Raw genomic sequence first — 19,142 nt, 5'->3', positions numbered from 1 at the left:
TCTAAAGAGGCAGCATGGTCTAGTGCATAGAGATGAGGGGACCTGGGTGCTATTTCAGGCTCTGCCACTGGGTGGTCTTGGGCAAATCATTTCGCTTCTCTGTGCCTCTGTTTATCCTTCTGTCGTGTCTGTTTTGATTGCAGGCTCTCTAGCGCAAGGACTCTCTCTTACTCTGTTTGTGCAGCACCCACGACAATGAGGCCCCGATCTTTGGTGGGGCCTCTAAGTGCTACCGTAACACTCACAATAATGGTTGTGTTGAAATTTGCTACCCTTCCTCAATTCCTGCCACTCAATCCCACTCCCACACGACATGCGTCAAGTCAAATACCATGTTTGACATTAGCAAAGCTACTCTTGGCTTCTGAACCTAGTCAATGGGTCATATTCTGTGTTTATCCCGGGACGCACCCAGCCCCGAGGTCAATATAGGCTGCAGGCCAGCAGAAAAGTCAGTGTTTTCTCAAGACTGGTAATCCTGCACTGCATGGGAATACCTTGCTCCTGGCTTTGGGATTCCAGAGAAAAATGAGACAAGACACATAGCACAAAGGATCTCCTTGTGGCTATTTCTGGAGTTTTATAGATTAGAGAGGTGTGGTGCTGGCATTTTGGCCACGGGGCTTTGGAAAGAGTAAGGACAAGAAGCTGTAAGTGACCTAATCTCGCAAACCTGGAACTGGTCATCCAACCTGAAATCGTCATGAATCAACCTAAAGGAGCCAGGAGCTCACTTTTTCCTCCCTAGTAGTGTGGATACAAAGACTAGCCAGCGAGGCAGTAGGAAAACATGCTCCCATCCAGCTCAGGCTTTGGCTGCCATGCTCTGGGAGGAATGGGCTACATTTGTACGAGGGAAAGGGGAGAAACCGATATTCTGAGCAAAAGCAATTGCTATCACTGCACAGTCACTAGACTGTGTTTGCCCCTGGCTGTTTTCTGCAGCTAACCCTGGAGTCACTCCAATAGGGGGCAGCACCAATGGGAGGCACTAATGTAGACAAGGCTCCGACTGCCTCCAGTATTTAAACCACCATATCATTTAAACCTGCTCAGGGCAATGGGGAATATGCCAGTGGCCGGCGGCGCTTTTTCTTTTTACATCAGCAGTAAAGTGGTTAAGGCACTGAACTGGGAGTTAAGACCCCTGGCTTCTATTCCCAGTCCTACCAGTAACCAAGTGTGCCACTACTGACACCTCTCTGCTCCCAGGTTACATTGAAAGTATAACTGGGTTAAAAAAAGAATTTGATAAGTTCCTGGAGGATGGGTCCATCTATAGTTATTAGCCAAGATGGTCAGGGACACAACCCCATGCTCGGGGTGTCCCTAAACCTTTGACAGCCAAAAGTTGGGAGTGGACAACAGAGGATGGATCACTCGATAATTGCCCTGCTCTGTTCATTCCCTCTAAAGCATTGGGCACTGGCCACGTTCAGAAGACAGGATGCTGAACTAGATGGGCCATTGGTCTGGAGCAGTGAGCAAAGCTAAAACTAGGCCATCATCTCTATGCTCCTTTGCATTCAGAAAGGGCTTCCAGATATTTCTGAAGAGTGAAGGCCACTGTTTGTTCCAGGGTTGTATCCTGCTGCCCATCTCCATGGTATCCGAGCAACTTCCATGTAAAATAAATAGCATAATGGAGTCTCTAGCCGATTTCACGGAGTTTCTGACACGTCTCCCTTTTTGGGATAAAGTCCCTGCCTGGGATGAATTTTATTGTTGTTATTGCTGGGCGTTTGGTTTGGGTTTTGGTAGAAGAACAACTTAAAGGACAGGTGTTGTAGAAACATGGATTTCCATGAACTGGTGATGTGGTTTATTTTAGAAGGGACATTTGGACTGTTAAAATGTAAACATCACGTACAACACCTCTGTTTAACTGCAGGGGCTCCTCTTCCATTGACTTCTCATAGGAACCGTCTGTAAAATACAAAGTTACAACAGGAAATGCAGAAGGTTAAGATGTGAATTACTCTCAACAAGCACCTGGCTTCTGGTGTAGGAGGCTCCCAAAAAGAGAACCGTGCTCTAATCACTAAAGGAGGCTGCAGGGCACAGATACAATGTGAGTATCCTGGTTTTATGGGGACAGTCCTTGTGTCACCACATCCCAGGCACTCCTGAAATGTCCCGGTTCTTTCATTTCATCAGTCCGAACTTTTGTTGTTGTTTTTCTTTATAGCTACAAAAGTCAGTTCCAAACGTATTGCTATGGCGAGCATTCCACCACCCTAGAAAATGTTGCCCCTAAAGTGTCCCAGAGGTTTTTGATTCTGCAAATACAGTTACCTTAGTCTAAACCTCCCTGGAGTGCAGTAAAGCACATGTGATGGATCTGCAAAGCAGGGGACTTCAGCTCCCTCCCCACTATACATCCCCTTCCTCCTGGCTAAGAAGGGACTATGTTCCCATTAGCCCCATCCCCATTGCACTTGCCTCTCCCTTGGCCAGGGACGGGAAACGTCCTGAAGCAGGAAGTGGCCAGGCTCTGTGGGGGCGGGAGCTGCATGGCAGCAGGGAGCTGGAAAGAGACCCCAGGAACTGTGGACAGAGCCACATATGGAACAGGCTGTGACTGCTGGTCATCACACTGGGTACGGGTCTGGGTGGGACTTATGGGGAAGCAGCAGCAGATGGGCAGGGAGCCAGTGCAAAGGGGCCCCAGTGAAAGACACTAACAGAGCCTGGCCTGGAAACCCACAATGCTTATTTGCTTGAAAAGAGACTGGATGGGAGAGGGGTCCCTGGGCACTAGGCCTGAAAAGCCCTGACCCTCACTCAACTGGACTGCCCCAGGGACCCAACAGGAGCCATTATTGCTCACTTTGAGCAGTAACTAAACCTCTGTACCTAGGGTATTTACAATCTTCTCCCTGCCAGCCCTATCTATCAGAAATCTTTCCCTTAACCGTGTGTCTGTGGTTACGGAGACACTCAGGGCTAGTGCCTACACAGCCCAGCTGAAGCACCTACAGTGCTTGCTCCCAAGACACAGTACACTGGGCACGCTACTGGCACCTTAAGAGTTTGAGGTACAGAGTAGCCCCGATAATTACATATGAAAAGGGGATAGTGGCACTCTCTATCTAAAAGCCTGCTTGTCTCATACCAATTCTGGTGGCTGCTGGCAACACGTCTGCCAGTTTCAGCTCTCAGTTAAGACTGCTCTAAATAGGGCCACCCAAAGGATTCAGGGGGCCTGGGGCAAAGCAATTTCAGGGGCCCCTTCCATAAAAAAAAGTTGCAAAACTATAGAATATTATATTCTCGTGGGGGCTCCTGCAGGGCCCAGGGCAAATTGCCCCATTTGCCCCCCCACTCTCCACCCCAGGCAGCCCTGGCTCTAAATATGAAGCAACTCCATTGACTTCTGTGGAGTTACTCCAGATTTACACTGGTGCAACAGAGCAAAATTTGGGCCTCTAACTGTTTATAATTTTAGTAGAAGGTAACAGCGTGATGTGAAACTGCTGGTCTGATTCCCTGCTCTGAATTTTACATATAAATACAGGGCGTGATTGTCTTCCCACTCACCCTGGTGTAAATCTAGATGAATGACCTTAAAGTCACTAGAGCTACCCCAGGGAGAATCGAGTGAGAGGAGAATCAAGCATAAAATGCCATTTTGGTTCTTAATTACTGCAGAGTGTTTTTATCCCTTGAGAATGATTATGCCACTGTGGCATTTTCACCAGTTTATCAGAACAATGACAATAATCATGATAGCCAGTCATACTTCCACCATCAAAGCAGCCTCTCCCGAGCCTGACAAATGAACTTCCGTGAGGCTGTCACATCACTAACATAATATAACAGGGCCAGTAAAACAAAGAGTACGACTCAGACCGTGACACTGACCCTACTTACACTCCACACAAGTACACAGCGGAGGGGAACTGCTGGAAAAGAGAAGAATTTGGCCCAAGAGGCTTTGTATGCATCAGACTTTCTTACCATTGCTGGTGACACGGAGGCAGAGATTTGTGCAATTTACAGCATGGATTTTCAAAGTCATATTTAATAAGTGCGACATTCCCCCTCCTGGCTAACGGCCAGGGCTGTGATTCCCATCCACTAACCTGACAGCAGACCTCACTTAGCAGCAGGGACTGGTTCCCATGTTACCTTGGCAAACTTGGCAGCAGGAGTCTGGCACAGTGAGAGGAGAGGAGCACAACAGATCAGGGCAGGTCACCAAGCTGCAGTAAATCTGGCCTTCCTAGGAAGCACAAAAAACAACCTAATACATTATTGGCATTAACAGTGTCCTGATAAGTACAGTGATCCTTAGCTTCGACCTAAGATACACAACTTCAGCTATGCGAATAGCGTAACTGAAGTTGGCGTATCTCAGGTTGATTTACCTGGCCGTGAGGATGGCGATGAGTCAACCGCTGCCGCTCCCCCTTGCCGCGGTGGAGTTCCGGAGTCAATGGCAGAGCGATCGGGAATCGATTTTATCACGTCTACACTAGACGCAATAAATCAATCCCCAATAAATCGATCACTACCAGCCAATCGGGCAGGTAGTGTAGACATACCCTTAGTGTTTAATATGCAGGGGCCAAATTGTGCCATTGATTTTTAAGCAGATTTCGCTATTTGATTTCAGTGGGAAGTTCTTAAAAATGGATGGACTGATAGGGCCCTCAATTTACTATAGCAATAACGGGGGCTGTTGTATAATTTGCAGTTACTTCATTCCAGCTTCAATCTATGTAGCCCAGTGGACTGGGACTCAGAAGGCCAGCATTCTGTTCCCAGCTCTGCCACTAGCCTGCTGGGTGACCTTGGGCAAGTTGCGTCCCACTCTGTGCCTCAGTTTCCCCATCTGTACAATGGGGCTAACGATACTGACCTCCTTTGTAAAGCATTTTCAGATCTAGTGGTTAAAAGTGTTCTAGAAGAGCTAGGTATCACTGTCATACTGGAGCAGCCTTCCCCGGCTTTGTCTCTAAGTGCATAGTCCTTGGGCCAAATCCTCAGCTGGAGTAAACTGATAGCACACCATTGACGTCAATGGAGCTTTACTGATCGACACCACCTACGGATCAAGCTCTGCCGTCTTTGTTCACTAGGGAAAGAAATCATGACCAGTCCCCAGCCACTAGACAGGACCAGACTCAAGCAGTGTGGCATTGCATTGTATAGCACAGGCTCAAATGAGTGTGCACGGTAAGGCCTTGCCCACACTGAGATGGTAAACTCTGTGGGGCAGGGACAGTGTTGATCTTCTACAGTGTGTGAACAGTGCCTAAAGGGGGAGGGATAGCTCAGTGGTTTGAGCATTGGCCTGCTAAATCCAGCGTTGTGAGCTCAATCCTCAAGGGAGCAATTTGGGGATTTAGTTGGGGATTGATCCTGCTTTGAGCAGGGGGTTGAACTAGATGATCTCCTGAGGTCCCTTCCAACTCTAATAATCTATTTTTTTTTCTTTTCACCGCTAGCACTGCCATCACATAAACACCAATTGCCACCGTGCGACTGCATAAAAAGATTTCACTAGCAGGGTCCTAGCATATTTCTGATGAGTGTGGTCAGATCTTGGGCTTGAGAACTGTGCTACGAAAACTGCATGATGGAGAGCAGGGGTTAAAAGCAGCCAAGCTAGGCTGATTGGGGAAGAAGCTACAGCTGTGGCCAGCTCAAAAAGGGCCCAGCGGGCCCTGATAAGAGGGCTGGGGGCCAGAAGGTAGAGGAGTCTCACTCTAGTTGCCTGAGAGGAAGGTACCTGAAGCTGGGGAAGGACAAAGGAAGCTGGGGAGTGCCAGCCTGGTAAACCCCCAGGCTGCAGGCCTTGGTGAAGGCCCACAGAAGTACTGGGGCTGCAGAGGTGTAGCCCGGGGTTAGGCAGAGGCAGCTGGTCCAATGATGAGTGGCCATTACAGACTGCAGTCTGCCCCAGTGAGTGGGGGCTAGATGGTGACTGGCAGTACCCACTGTGGTGAGGTGGGTTTAGAGGGTTGGGGGTTCCCCTGGGAGGGGAAACCCAGAGCAAGGGGGTATTGCTGGGGGCAGAACTCCAAGGTAAAGAGGCACTGGGGTCCGGGAGGGATACGGGGCCAGCGGCAAGCGAGCCACTGGCCTGCAGAGGCTGCTCTGTATGCTGGAAAGGAGCTAATTCCCAGATGACCAGAGGAGGTGCTGCGCCAGTGAGTCTCGCATTGCTACAGAAGGGAATTGATTATAGCCAGGTTTAATTAGCATGATTCTCATAGCCAGCCACGTTCTCATTCCATATCCATTCACCCCCAGATTTGTGGGGAAGCTAGATGGGAAATGGAGTTTGGAATCTGAGCCCAGATCTGGATCCAAATTTCACAGCTCTGTTCTATCTCTATTTTGGGTCAATCCAAACCCCCAGAACCAAGCGCTTCCAGCAATCTGTAATCTGGACCCAGAGATGGATTTTGTGGTTTAAACTCACCAGTGTTTATTATTGGTAGGAGGTGGCCTGGAAAAGATCAGTGCTCTATGGATAAATCTGAATAACGGGCTAACTTCAGCCTTGGTGTAAGCAAGCACAATTCCACTGCAGATAATGGAGTTTCATCCATTTGCCCCAGGTCTGAATTTGGTTCATTATGCAGCATGCAAGTTAGAAATCAGAGAGAGATGGTATGAGGCTTTTACACCATCCAGGCCTCTTAGATATCAGGGACCTCTCCCTCTTGCTTTGGGTCAGGGATATTTTTCATTGTACCTATAGCATCCCAGCTGAGGATAGTTGAACTAACTGTGAACATCTCTAGATCCTTTGACAGCTTCTTCAACTGCCAACTGAGAAAAGACAAGGGTGTGGTGTGTAGGTGAATGGGGATAAGAAGGAAGAAAGTCTTGTGAATCAATGGATCTGAACTGAACCACTCACCCACCCTGAGGGCATGTCTACACTACAAAACTAAGTTGACTTTTGTTATGTTGATATACGGCCCCTGCAGTAATTAAATTGGTTTTGCGTGTCCACACTAGCTCTTTCTGTTGGCAATGCACGACCTCACCAGGAGTGCATGCCCCAGATGTCAGTGTGGGGCATTGACAGCCACAGGCTCACCGCCCAGGGCTGACAGCTGGAGCCACTTACAGAGTTAGGTCTACGTAAACTGCCTTACATCGATCTAACTCTGTAGTGTAGACCAGGGCTCAACAAAGATAAGGTGAGCGAGGCAATATCTTTTATTGGACCAACTTCTGTTGGTGGGAAAGACAAGCTTTCGAGCCACAGGTTTTGTCTACACTACAGACATAAATCGGGATAACTACCTCGCTCGGGGATGTGAAAAAGCCAGTTAGGGTTAGATTGTGGTAATTAGCCATAAATCCAGTGTCTCTGTTCAGTCCATGATTTTTAGGCCATGTCTACACCGGCACTTATGTCAGTAAAACTTCTGTAGCTCAGGGCTGTGAAAATATATACCCCAGAGTGACATCATTTCACCGGCATAAGCACTCGTGTGCACAGCGCTTTGTCAGCAGGAGACACTCTCCCACCAACATAGCTACCGCTGCTCATGGAAGTGGTTTTATGTCAATGGGCAAGTTCTCTCCCATCCGCATAATATGGCTACATGAGCGATCCTGCAGCAATGCAGATTTATTGGTACAGCTGTGCCACTGTAAGCTTGCTAGTGTAGACATGGCCTCAGTGTCTAGAGTGGGCTAGTGGGTACAGAATGTTGTAATTAGCCATAAATCCAGTGTCCAGTCCATGATTTTTTGTGTCTAGCAGAGTTATGAATGTAACAGAGACACTGGATTTATGGCTTATTACAACAATCTGTAAGCACTACACCCCTCTTTTTGTTTTAAGATCTCAGCAAAGTTAACAGGCCACGCTATCTTAATGGTCCCTTAGAATACATGGTAACTACTATGCTGAACAATTTGTTCCACCTTGTATTTAGCTGGGACACTCTGGATACCTTTCCCAGACCTGAAAAAGAGCTCTGTGTAGCTCAAAAGCTTGTCTCTCTCCCCAAGGCCGCCGAGAGTGGATTCGGGCCCCGATGAAAAAAAATTTTCAGGCCTCCCAGCAAGGGCGGACAGGCTAAACAGGGCTGACGAAGCTGGGCCCTGAGCCCCCTTCTGGACCACCAGGCCCCGGTAATTTGTACTGGCTTCCCCCACCCTTGTCGGCCCTGTCTCTCCCCAACAGAAGTTGGTCTAATAGAAGATATTACTTCCCCCACCTCATTTCTCAAATATCCTGGGACTCCACTTGACAGATAGCCTTGAGCCAAATGCTGCTTTTGGGTCAGGGGTGTAAATCCAGACTATCTCCACTGACTTCAGTGCTGCTGGAATTTGGCCCTTGCTTGTTTTTAGGTCATGGATGACTGTTTCCTTATTTACCCTTGCGAATGTCAGGTCACTGCTTAGAGCTGCCTATGTATGCGCCAAGTGGAAGAGAGGCACATGCCATAAATAAAAGAATTTATGCCAAAGGCCATGCACTTGGTGCAGTTTTCAAAGAGGTTAGTTAGACCAGCTGTTCGTGCAGCTGTTTCAGCAACTGGCAATATTAGACACGACCAATCACTATCCTACTGGTGCCTGGCTTCATTGTGATCATTTTATTTTCCCCTTAGCGTCCAAGACATTATCCCGCTGAATAAACAGAGAACCAGAGAAAAGCAATCCAATGCGTCCAGCAAACCTGGGAGCTCTTGATCAGCGGTGTCACATAAAGCAGATGAGACAGTAAAACCAAACGCTGCAGTGATATATAATTGTTGATGGAAGCATCCCTCTCCATTTGTATATATTTCACACATACAAATACATACACAACCTTTGGGTCTGGTTCTCCTCTCATCAGCAAGGGCATCAATCAGGAGTTATGCTGGTATAAAATTGGTGTAAACATGAGAAGAACCAGCCCCATCAGTTATACAATTTGTATGTCTCGTATCTATTTGTCTGTCTCTATGTGCCAGGTTTGGCCATCCTTATTCATACTGAGTAAGTCAGTTTAAGTGTCAGGCACCTTAGTGAGGACCAAGGACCTGGCCCTGTTGGTGCAAGGGTAAATGACTACACGTGGTGCAAGACGACAACAAATCAAGCCCTCATATTCTTTCAAATGAATTTTTGCGTGACTTCACTGCAGTCGGTCAATGTGAAATGGACAGTCCTGAAGATTAAGCCCCTTCTATTTATCTGTAGAGCAGCGACACTAGCACTAGTTTACCATTCTCACTGTCCGTGGCTTACTCAGTCCTTGGCTTCTCCACAGAGACTTCCAACAAGGGAGCTACTGTCCAATGTGATGAGGAGACCCATCCATTAAGAATTGGTCTGCGACCAAGAACTCATTCCACGTTCTTCCCAAGAACCTTCAGGTAGTAACGACTTCTGGATGCTCTCATGCTAAACTTGATCTGGAGTTGAAAGGCTCCACACCCTATTAAAACCCCATAAGCCATCTGGCCTCCTTTAATATCTTTATATAATAAATGGAATGAAAGCAATCTCTGTACAGAACTCTCCTTTTTATGGCTTTGGGACATGCAGAGAGAGGTTATTGATGCTCGGAATGTTACCATACGCCTTCCAAGTTTAGAGTGGTCATTGCTCTGCAGTTTTATGTTCTGCTTCTGGAGAAATGGGAAAGACAAGAAGAAGCCTCTCAATCTATCCCCAGACACTCAGCTTACTGGCATCATCACCCTTAGACATTCATCTTTGGGCCTTACAATGGACAAACTGTGCGCTCGCCAGTCTAGTAAAGAGTTCAAAAAGCAAACAGGAGTTGGGACACGCTTTTCAACAGGCCATTAACACTATGTTGCAAAGACAGGGTAAAACACTGTGGCAGAAGGCTACCAGAGTGGAGCCAAGTCCCTGTCTGAGTCTGCTCCTGGGCTTTCAGGCTTTCTGGGAAGAAAAATATTCACCGAATGCCCATTGGCAATGTTTGCAAACTGAAAGACAAGATGATCCACTATCAATGATTTGCTCTTCACACAAAGTAGCTAAGACTATCTGTGATGACAGGAGTCTGTTCACAGCCAATGCCTCATAATGACAGAGGTTCATAACACCCACAGCAGTGGGGTCACCAGTTGAGGAGAATAACAGTAGTTCACTATAGAATCTGCCTTGAAAGGAAAAGATACAGCCTCTTGCAGGGTTTTCTGCCACAAATGGTCCCAAGCTCACGGCTGTAAATCAAGCCCCAGGTAGCAATGTAACTTACTAACGTATGCAGTGCTCTGGGCTTCAGTAACTTGCTTCTTACTGAAATCTGCACTTTAGCGTGGTAATGTAACGGCTTCAGTGGATTTCTAAGCACACAGGAGCCGTGTTGCAAAGGCGTTGGTGTACGGCCAAGTTCTTCCATCTACACAGTAATGCTTCTACCCCAGCAAGATCTCTGTGGTGAACTCCAATGGGTGATTCTAAGCCATCCCCTCTGCTGGTCTTAACTTTGGATGTTTACAATTAGCTGGACGAGGCACTAGAAAATGGACAGTAAGGAGCAATCTTGCACTGGTAGCAGGGTGGATCTTTTGGATCTTTTAAGAAGCTATTATTTAGTCAGGGTGTAGTCAGAAGATTTTGGAGGGCCCTTCATCTTCCCAGGTGAAAAGTCCTGCCATCCAAGATGTGCCATCCTTACGCTGAGTGGCACCTTACTTCACGAGTAGTCCCATTGAAATCAAATGGTGACTGCTTGTGGAAGGAAAGTACTAAGCTAAAATCTGGTCCTAATACGGTCTTCGATTCTGCTCTTGGTTACTATTCTATTTCTATTCTGTTCTAGCTAGATTCATATCCCTCCCTGATCTCTGTAGCGTCAGAGCGCCTTCCAGTTGTGCATTAAATGATGTGACCAACGTATCTCATGTGACTCGTTCTCTCTCTCTGAACCTCTCCCCTTTGGGAGAATTGTGTATGCAGTGCAGTGCTTTGTTTGGGGGTGTTATGGAGGCATTTTTTGCAATGTCCATGCTGCTCTGTGTTCATGTCAGAGAAGACAAGTGGAAGAAGTTCATCTTGTACTGGGAGCAGAAGGTGGTGACATTTGGGATCATTCAGATCCTGGGGGAGTCAATCTCACAGTCCCGGACCGCCGCCTGAGAAAGTTCTGTCTCCTGAATAGATGAGCTTTACATTCTATTGAGCCAAAGTGAAGTTGTCAACCCTGGTCTTCATCCTGGAGCTTTAGGCTCCTTTAAATATCCTGGGTTGTGACGGGGTATACCAGACCCACACTGGTTCAGTGGGGATTAACCACACTCCGTGTGCCAGCAAGGCCATGCCCCCTCTTCTCTGCTGGGCATGTCCCAGCTGGAATCTAGATATTAAAGGGAGCAACTCAGCTCAGTCGGGGCTGACCAGCGAAGCTGCTGCATTCTCCTGTGGAGGGACCCGCCAACACGTCAGTTCACAGAGGCCAGCCAGCCAGGAATGACCAATGACCCATAGGCATCCAGTGCTGCAGAGGGAGGAGAGGCCGTGGGACTCCCAAGACAACTAGCCATGGAGGAACGGGTAGGAAATAACCCAGGGGAACTTAACAGGGAAACAGACATAGAACTGGGGCTTGGCTTAGCATGTTTTAATAGGATCCCCACTGAGCAGGTGGCGGGCAACCCTGCCACTGCTGGGCCCTGGTTTGGGACCCAGGGGAGTAGGGAGGGCCCAGATCCCTCTACCCTGGCTGCCACCCACCCCAAGACAGCAGCCCACCTCTCCAGCCACTCCTGCCCCAGGCCACATTGTCCTGCTGGTCAAAGGTAGCCCTATTGAATCTGGCCAGTAGGCCACACATCGCTACAGAGGAGGGCATCCATATTGAGCTGGCCACTAGGCCATGCAGCCTTGATGAGGAGGGCATCCATATTGAGTCAGGCCACTAAGCCACGCATCCCTGAGAGGGAGGGCACCCTATTGACCCCGACCGTTGGACTGTACTGCTCAGAAGCCAAGGGTGGTGGTCCAGGCTCAGCTGCGGGGTTATAATGGCTCCACCACTCTCCCCAAAGGGGGGTGGGGTGTACCAGCCCAGTGACATGGGCCCAGGCCATTGAGCGAGCACCTTGAAAACAAAGACTGAGACTTTCAACTTGACTCAATATAGTGTTGTAAACTCAGAGAGGCTCAACTGAAACCAATGGGATTGACGCCAGTGTAAGAGATCAGAATCCAGTCCTAGGCATCAGTCGGCCAGAGAGCTCCTGTCTCTCATCAAGTCTGATCATTCTCATGTAACAGAGAAGGAGCTGAATCTTCTCTCATTTATGCAGGTTTTACTCCTGTAAGCAGAGTCAGAATGGGGTCTGCCCTGACATCTGGTGATGAATTGTGGGGAGTGTGGAGGGAATTTCAGGTATTTGCATTGGCACACCCACCCTGCCTGGCGTGTCCTGCGGCAGCCTGGGATGGTTGTTTTGACAGCTCTGGGATCCCCAGTTTCTTTGCTGTTGGGGTGGGAGGAGTGGAGCATTGTCGCCCTGGTTGTGTGGACGAGGAACTGTGGGACTGCTTTGTGACAGAGATGTCTCACCATCAGATGGGTGGCACTTGCTAGACAAGGGACATGAGTGCCAAAACCCAGTTAATTGAGAGAGAGGTTGGGGACTGGTGTGGGTTCCCTTTGAGGGCCTGGAATACTAATTGCACACTTGCCTCTCTCCACTGTAGAAGAGAAGAGAAGAGCTGAGCTAATTTTGAATCCATTAGGAGTCCATCTAGAGGCTACTGAGTTGAATTCATATTGGGCCAATAGTGCACCAGCACCTGGGCTTCCCTACTACATGCTGAAATCACTAAAAGAGCTGGTTGTGGTGATGCCACATTGTTTCCCTCCTTTATTAAAAGGATTTTGCTACACTCAGACTCTGTGCTTGCAAGAGGGGAAGTGTTGCCTCCTAGAGGTGCCCACGGGGGTGGTATGTAAATGTCCTAGGTCACTGGGTGGGGGCTCGAGCTGGTTTTGCATTGTGTTATTGAAACGGAACTCCTGGATACTGAATTTGGCCCTTGTTTCTGCCAACTCAGAGGGGCAGAAGGGTTACATTTGTGGAGGCTCGTCCAGGATCCCTGGGTCAGTATCCCTCGCCAGCACCTGTTGAGTGTTCCACTGTATTGGGAAACAATTGTGTTTATTTTAAGGAAATTACTGTTTGTATAATGGCTAATATGTCAAGTTTGTTGGGCCCCAGTCCTGCAGCCTCTAGCTCAGGGGTGGCAGCCTCAGCCAATGATTGGGCAAAAGCACTGGGGCATATATTGGAAAAGATTGTGTTGGCCTATGCTACGTCAAACTCTTGTCGTAAGTTAAGGTTATTTGCTGGGGAAGAGGAGTTTGAACCCTGGTTGGAGCATACCACTGAAATGCTGCGGGAGTGGGCCGTACCCGATGTAGAATAGTGAAGATGTCTAATAGAGAGCCTTAGTGGCCCAGTATTAGATGTAATTCGCACCCTGAAGCTCATTGACCCTGGGATCAGTGTGAAGGACTGCCTAGAGGCCCTTGATAATACCTTTGGGAGCGTAGAGGGCCCTGAAGACAGTTACTGTAAATTCCTTAATTCCCGACAGCAAAGGGGTGAGAAAATTTCAGCCTATATACAGAGGCTGGAGAGACTGCTTCAGAGAGCTGTTATGAGGGGAGCAGTGACGGCTGAGCAGATGGATCAGACCAGACTGGCTCAAGTTGTAAGAGGGACTCAGTATCAGAACCCAATTTTGCTTCATCTCCGACTAAGAGAACGGCAGGAACATCCCCCAAGTTACTCCCAGCTGATAAAGGAGGTCAGGGAAGAGGAAGAAAGGCAGGCGGCCAGCGAGTGTTGGGAAGCCCAAGCATTGGAACCAGCCAGCACACCGCCATTGCAAATGGCCAGTGTACTGATGGTAAGCACCACAGAGGAAATTGCCCAACAAATGCAGGTCCTGACAGAACGGATAGCTGAGCTGCAAAGCACCATTGACCGAGCTCAGGTTTCCAGGATTAAGGAGCTTCAGACTATGGCGATGGAGAAGTAAGTATCTAGAGCCACCGTCCCTCCTCGGCGAAGGGGGAAAGGACAATTCTTTTGCTACCAGTATGGTCAGGATGGGCACAGTGCTGCTAATTGCCATAAGGAAGAGAACCCCTCCTTAATGTATGGAAAGCTGAGGATCGGTTGGGAGAGATCCAGTAGCTGCCAGAAGGTCTGGGGACAGGGACCACCTAGGCCTGCAGGATTTGAAGATTCCCTCAGAAAAGACCGTCCAGCTGGGATCCTTGCAGGACTGATAGGTGAGGATTGAAGGGGCAGAGTGTAAAGCCGTGCTTGGCACTGGATCTCAAGTGACTATTATATTTCAATCATTCTACCAACAGATGCTTAGGCACCTGCCTATACAACCACTGACTGGCACTGGTCTGTGTGGCCTCAGCATGGATGAATACCCCTATCAAGGGTATGTCATAGTGCACCTGGAATTCCCAGAGGAGGTTGCTGGGGTAAGGGAAGAGGTAGACACAGCTGCCTTAATATGCCCTGACCCTAAAGGGACCTCTGATGTGTCTGTGCTGATAGGGACCAACTCCAGTCTCTTCAAGGTGCTTGCGGATTACTGCAGACGACGGGCTGGGGACCAGTACCTGAGTACCCTGATGATCCATACGCTTTGTGCTGAAGCCTATAAGAAGATTGAAATCGCTAAAAAGGAGACATCTGAGCTGCCGATTGGGGCACTGAAGTACATGGGCACAACCCCCTTAGTAGTGCCTGCAAGGACGGAGCAAGAAGTGCTTGTCATGAGTACCAGGCTGAAAGGCAGTAAAGGGGCATTAGCAATGATAGAGCAGCCGGCTGAAGGCGAGCTCCCGGAAGGAGTGCTGGTCCCCAGTGGAGTCATAACCCTACCTGCTGAAGCCCAGGAAAAGGTGACTATACTGATTGCTAATGAAACAAGTCGAGATGTTGTTGTGAGGCAAGGACAAAAGATAGCAGACCTCTTCGAGCCTGAATCAATTGTAAAACCCCAGTGCGAGACTCAAGTTCTGACAATAGACCCAGCAAAGTTTGACTTTGGAGATTCACCGTTGTCTGAGGAGTGGAAAGATCGCCTGAGGAGGAAACTTTGTGAAAGATCCAAGGTGTTCTTATTGCATGAGTGGGATGTGGGATGTGCAAAAGGAGTAGAGCACAACATCAGACTACATGACCCTCGACCTTTCAGAGAGAGATCTAGGAGGCTTGCTCTCTCCGAGATGGAAGATGTGCGACAACATCTTCAAGAGCTGGCTGCAAATGGCATCATTACAGAGTCCTGCAGCTCATAAGCCTCACCCATTGTGGTGGTCCGTAAAAAGAGTGGGAAAATCCGGATGTGTATTGACTACCGCACCCTAAATCGCCGTACTGTGGTTGACCAGTACACAATGCCTCGAGTCCAAGATGCCTTAGACTGTTTGCTGGGAAGCCAGTGGTTCTCTGTGTTGGATCTTCAGAGAGGATACTGCCAGATCCCTCTGGGTAAAGAAGACAAGGAGAAGACAGCCTTCATCTGCCCATTAGGGTTTTATCAGTTTGAACGCATGCCCCAAGGGATTTTTGGAGCACCTGCCACATTTCAACATCTTATGGAGAAAGTTGTGGGAGATATGAATTTACTGCAAGTGTTAGTTTATTGGATGACCTGACTGTGTTTGGAAGAACTTTGGAGGAGCATGAAGAAAGACTTAAAGTGCTTGATAGGTTGGAGGATTATGGTTTGAAGCTTTCAATTGACAAATGCCCGTTCTGCAGGACCTCGGTGAAGTATGTGGGTCACATCGTGTCCCAAGAGAGTGTGAGTACTGATCCCGATAAAATAGAAGCACTCACTACATGGCCATGGCCAAGCAACTACAGAGAACTCAAGACCTTCCTTGGGTTTAGTGGCTACTACCGCAGATTTGTGAAAAACTATGCTACAATTGTAAAACCTCTCAATGATCTTACCGGGGATATCAGTCCAGCAAGAACAAATCTAAGACCAAGAATAAGAGGTCTTCCATGCAGAGACACTGTGGCCCCTTCGAACCATTTGGGCCACGGTGGGATGAGAGATGTGAAAGGGCTTTTGGAGAAATCATTACTTGCCTAACTCATGCCCCGGTCCTACTCTTTGCTGACCCAAGCAAGCCATTTATCCTGCATACTGATGCCAGTTTGGAGGGTCTGGGAGCAGTACTGTACCAGGAGGTGGAAGGCAAGCGTAAACCTGTAGCCTTTGCCAGCCGAGGACTGTCTGATAGTGAAACCCACTATCCCACCCACAAGCTGGAGTTCTTGGACTTGAAATGGGCCAACACTGAGAAATTTCTAGACTACTTGTATGGTGCTCAGTTCCAGGTGTGGACAGACAACAACCCACTGACCTATGTGTTAACAAGTGCTAAACTGGATGCTACAGGGCAAAGATGGGTGGCCACTTTGGCTAGCTATGACTTCAGCATTCAATACCGATCCGGAAGAAGCAATGTAGATGCAGATGCATTGTCCAGGCGTCCACAGGCACCAGGAGTTGCTGTGATACCTACAGATGGAGTGAGAGCTATTTGCAGTGTGAGTTGCCGAGAGTTAGAGGCCCATGAGAGCCTTCATGGATGTGTGGCTGAAGCTTTGGGCCTACCCCCTGAATGCGTGCCTTCTGCCTCAGTAAACTATATTGCTTTGGACCAATCTCCCTTGCCCATGCTCAATACGGCTGACTGGCAGGAAGCCCAGCTGCAAGATATTGACATTCGTGATACACTACTTGCCAAAAGGGAGAGGCGAGGCCCAGCTGCAGTTGTCCCACCTAACCTGGAGGGTAAACTACTATTGAGAGAATGGACCAAACTAAAACTGATTCAGGGAGTGCTACACTGCGTGATCACAGACCCTCTACAAAAGCAACGGAATCAACTAGTGCTGCCAAAAGATTACAGAGCCCTGGCCATGAGGGCCCTGCATGATGACTTTGGACATTTAGGGATGGAGAGGACCCTGGAACTTATTCGCAGTAGGTTCTCTTGGCCCCGGATGGCTGAAGATGTTCACAGAAAATGTGACAGCTGCGCTTGATGTGTTCAAAGGAAAACTCTGCCCACAAGGGCTGCATATTTGAAGAACATCACCAGCAACAAACCTGTGGAGCTGGTTTGCACTGATTTCTTGTCTTTAGAGGTAGACAAGAGGAATATTGGGAACATTCTAGTAGTGACTGACCATTACACGCGATATGCGCAGGCATATCCCACACGTGATCAGAAGGCCACCACTGTCGCTCAAGTACTGTGGGAAAAATATTTCTCAGTTTATGGATTCCCAGCCCGGATACACGCGGATCAGGGACAAGACTTTGAGAGTCACCTTCTGAAGGAGGTGCTGGGGATAGCAGGAATTAAAAAGTCGAGGACAATGCCTTATCACCCGCAAGGTGACCCTCAGCCAGAAAGGTTCAACCAAACCCTATTAGATATGTTAGGGACTTTGCGGGCAGAGCAGAAGGCAACCTGGAGCCAACATGTTGCATTTCTGGTGCACGTCTACAATGCCACCAAGAACGATGCTACGGGAGTCACCCCATATCTCTTGATGTTTGGGCAAGAACCAAGATTACCCATAGACCTGTGCTTTGATGTATCAGAGGATGGCGATAGCTATGAAACTCATCAGCAATATGTATCCCGACTACGAGAAAAGCTGCAGGATGCTTATCACTTAGCTACATCTGCAGCTCGGAAGAACGCAGACCGCAACAAACATCGATGTGATGCTAGGGTGTGTCTGCAAGAGCTCCAGCCAGGGGATAGAGTCCTGCTGCGAAATTTGGGTATTGCTGGCAAATACAAGATAGCTGACAGATGGAAGGCAATACCTTACTTGGTGATGGAAAAGCTAGGAGACCTGCCGGTCTACAAGATCAAACCTGAAGAGGGTCCAGGGCAGACAAAGACTGTGCATAGAAACCTTTTGCTCCCTGTGGGGGAATTGGTAGACAGTCCTTATGAGATGGGCCATAACAAGGCAACCGGGCAGAACGAAGATGCTGTACCAAAGCTGCCTTCCAACGTGGACAGCCAGCCCCCTGCAGCTAACTTACCCCTACTCAGCACATCTGACAGTTAGTCTGAGGAGGAAGACACAACCATGGTGTATCCTGGGATGAAGACAAGATTTCAGTCTCGATCAGCTGAATCAAAAGAAAGCATCTCCTCTTTCGCCCTAAACCTCATGGAAGAAGTATTTAGGTCCATTCCTGACACTCCTGAGCCACTGGTGGAACCCCCATGTGATGACATACACAGGTTATTGAACAGTGGTGACATACAGATAGAGGATGTCCTGAGCACCTTCGACCCTACACTGTTAGAACTAGAAATGCAGGGGCCTATGCCAGTATCCGAGGGGAACTCACAGGAAACCTCTCCATCCGTCACTCAAGAGGATGTCCCCCCTACCACAGCAACAGAGATTCTCAATAGCCGAGACAGAGTAATAAGACCAGTGAAACGGATAACTTATGATGCACCTGGGGTGATTAGTGAGGAGCCAATACATTTAGTACAAAGGTTTGTGGAAGCTAAAGTGGACTGAGGCCATTTGGAGGGGATCAGTGAGTTGGTATAATAGGGAATGTGATTTGTTGGGACGACAAATTCTCAGCTGGGGGGAGGATGTAAGCAGAGTCAGGATGGACTCTGCCCTGACATCTGGTGGTGAATTGTGGGGAGTGTGGAAGGGAATTTCAGGTATTTGCATTGGCACATCCACCCCGTCTGGCGTGGCCCACGATAGCCTGAGATGGTTGTTTTGACAGCTCTGGGATCCACACTTTCTTTGTTGTTGGGGTGGGAGGAGTGGAGCGTTGTCGCCCTGGTTGTGTGGATGGGGAACTGTAGGACTGCTTTGTGACAGAGATGTCTCACCATCAGATGGGTGGCGCTTGCTAGACAAGGGACATGGGTGCCAAAACCCAGTGAATTGAGAGAGGTTGGGGCCAGGGGCTGTACATTCTCCTCTCTCCACTGTTGAAGAGCAGAGCTAATGTTGAATCCATTAGGAATCCATCTAGAGGCTGCTGAGCTGAATTCATGTTGGGCCAATGGTGCACCAGCACCTGGGCTCCCCTACTACAAGCTGAAATCACTAAAAGAACTAAGCTTA

At 48.6% G+C, this 19,142-nt stretch overlaps 1 protein-coding gene across 1 annotated transcript in view; it reads right to left on the bottom strand.

The window, feature by feature from the left end:
* Window positions 1–19,142, bottom strand: part of CHRDL2 (chordin like 2) — a 70,869-nt gene that overhangs the window by 21,801 nt on the left and 29,926 nt on the right. The window contains exons 5-6 of the mRNA XM_050937777.1: window positions 4,132–4,225; window positions 1,871–1,926 (exon numbers count right to left, since the gene is read on the bottom strand). Coding sequence (XP_050793734.1) covers window positions 1,871–1,926; window positions 4,132–4,225 — 150 coding nt within the window. The remainder of the gene's footprint in view (window positions 1–1,870; window positions 1,927–4,131; window positions 4,226–19,142) is intronic.

Source organism: Gopherus flavomarginatus, chromosome 1 (assembly GCF_025201925.1).
Source record: "Gopherus flavomarginatus isolate rGopFla2 chromosome 1, rGopFla2.mat.asm, whole genome shotgun sequence".
Taxonomy (NCBI): domain Eukaryota; kingdom Metazoa; phylum Chordata; order Testudines; family Testudinidae; genus Gopherus; species Gopherus flavomarginatus.
This window is presented reverse-complemented; position numbering and strand designations above follow the sequence as displayed.